The sequence below is a fragment of the Bison bison genome, unplaced genomic scaffold (genome assembly GCF_000754665.1).
Source record: "Bison bison bison isolate TAMUID 2011002044 unplaced genomic scaffold, Bison_UMD1.0 scf7180017864365, whole genome shotgun sequence".
Classification (NCBI taxonomy): domain Eukaryota; kingdom Metazoa; phylum Chordata; class Mammalia; order Artiodactyla; family Bovidae; genus Bison; species Bison bison.
In genome coordinates this window covers 1393316-1394939 of record NW_011494937.1, presented here as the reverse complement: position 1 = coordinate 1394939, position 1624 = coordinate 1393316, and the positions used below count along the sequence as shown (strand labels likewise).

At 64.1% G+C, this 1624-nt stretch overlaps 1 protein-coding gene across 1 annotated transcript in view; it reads right to left on the bottom strand.

The window, feature by feature from the left end:
* Positions 1-1618, bottom strand: part of PODNL1 (podocan-like 1) — a 5189-nt gene extending 3571 nt beyond the window's left edge. Inside the window, exons 1-4 of the mRNA XM_010855521.1 lie at positions 1494-1618; positions 1128-1355; positions 327-420; positions 3-39 (exon numbers count right to left, since the gene is read on the bottom strand). Coding sequence (XP_010853823.1) covers positions 3-39; positions 327-420; positions 1128-1355; positions 1494-1601 — 467 coding nt within the window. The 5' untranslated portion in view covers positions 1602-1618. The remainder of the gene's footprint in view (positions 1-2; positions 40-326; positions 421-1127; positions 1356-1493) is intronic.
* Between the last annotated feature and the right edge of the window lie 6 nt (positions 1619-1624).

Sequence of the window (1624 nt, the reverse complement as noted above, 5' to 3'; positions counted from 1 at the left end):
GCAGCTGTGTGAGCGACTCGAAGGCCTCGTCGGGCAGGCCTGTGCATGAGGTGGGCAGTGAGGGGACCCTCCTGGCGGGTGGCGAGGGCAGGGGGCAGCCTGTGTTCCCATCCCGCCTGGAGGCTGGGAGAGGGTCCTCCAGGCCCCGCCCCCGCTGTGTCCTCAAAAGCCACAGCCCCCGCCCCCATCCCCTGAGTTTCCATCCTGCTCAGCAAAGGGCAGTTCTGGGAACTGCCACAGAGCTGCCCACAGACCCAGCTGGGGAGGGAGAGGGCAGCGGGGACCGGGCTGTGGAGGGGCCTCCTCCTGTTGTCCCCCCAACTCACCCTCAGAGGAGATGAGGTTGTTGTGGAGGTTGAGGGTCCGCAGCCCACTGAGACGTGACAGCTCGTTGTAGGGGAGCTCCTGGAGCTGGTTGTTCTGCAGGGCAGGCCGGGGTGGGGGCCGACATTCACACCCTGACCCCCGCGGCCCTGGGCCCTCAACAGATGGCCCCAAGCCCTGCTTCTCAGCTTCCTGTCAGCCTAAGCAGGAAGCCCCGACACCCTTTCACCCTGTTGTTTGTTGTTGAGTCGCTCAGTCATATCCGACTTTTTTCTGACCCCATGGGCTGTAGCCCACCACGTCTCTCTGTCCATGGGCTTCTCCAGGCAAGAATACTGAAGTGGGTTGCCATGCCCTCCTCCAGGGGATCTTCCTGACCCAGGGATTGAACTCCCGTCTCCTGCTTGGCAGGAGGGTTCTTTACCACTGAACCTTCACCCTGTACTTGATCCCAAAGGCATTACTTTGTAACAAACCTGTAACAAAAAGACACTGACCCCCAACGCTCCATCCACCCCCACAATTGACCCCGGATGCCTCGTTACACTTGACCTCAAGCAACCCCGTAATCAGCAGACATTGACCCCTCCAACACCCCTTAGCCCCTCCCACTTTCAGCATCTGTGCCCCCCACCTCCTCTCACCTGACTCCTGCACAGACCCCTGTGTGCTCATCAAGACCAACACGACCCACACGCTCAGCTCCTCACCCCTGCACAGGGACCCTGCACCCCCAACCCCGGCACTCTGCAGGCTCCCCCGTCCACCCTGGGAGCCTCCCTGCACCCAGACGCCGGCCCCACCTGCAGGGAGAGGTGCTGAGCAGCCCTGGTGATGTTGTCCGGGAACACCCGGAGGTCCAGGCCGTCGCAGTCCACCGTGTCGGGCCGGGGGCAGGAGCAGCGTGGGGGGCAGGCCCGGGGTGGGGGCTGGGAGCTCTCCCCCAGGTGGGGGAAGGAGGCGTCATCCTCCATGCCAAGGGCGGGTTGGGGGACAGGCAGCAGCAGGAGCAGCAGCAATAGGCTCAGTCGCTGGGAGTTGAGGGACAGGTCAGGGTGTCCCCAGACTGGGCACCGGGTCACCATGGCAACGGAAGCATCCCCGCCTGGTGGGGGGTGTGCAGCAGGCGGGCAGGCCCCACCCTCAGACCCACCCCTGCCCCACCTTACCATAGCCAGCCGTGCTCTGCCGTCTCGCCCGAACTGCTGACCAGAGTTCCTTAATGGAAACCAGGCGGTCACCTCTGGAGGTTGTGCTGTGGCCGCCACCGCCCCCATCTCACACAAACCTCCCTCCTCCC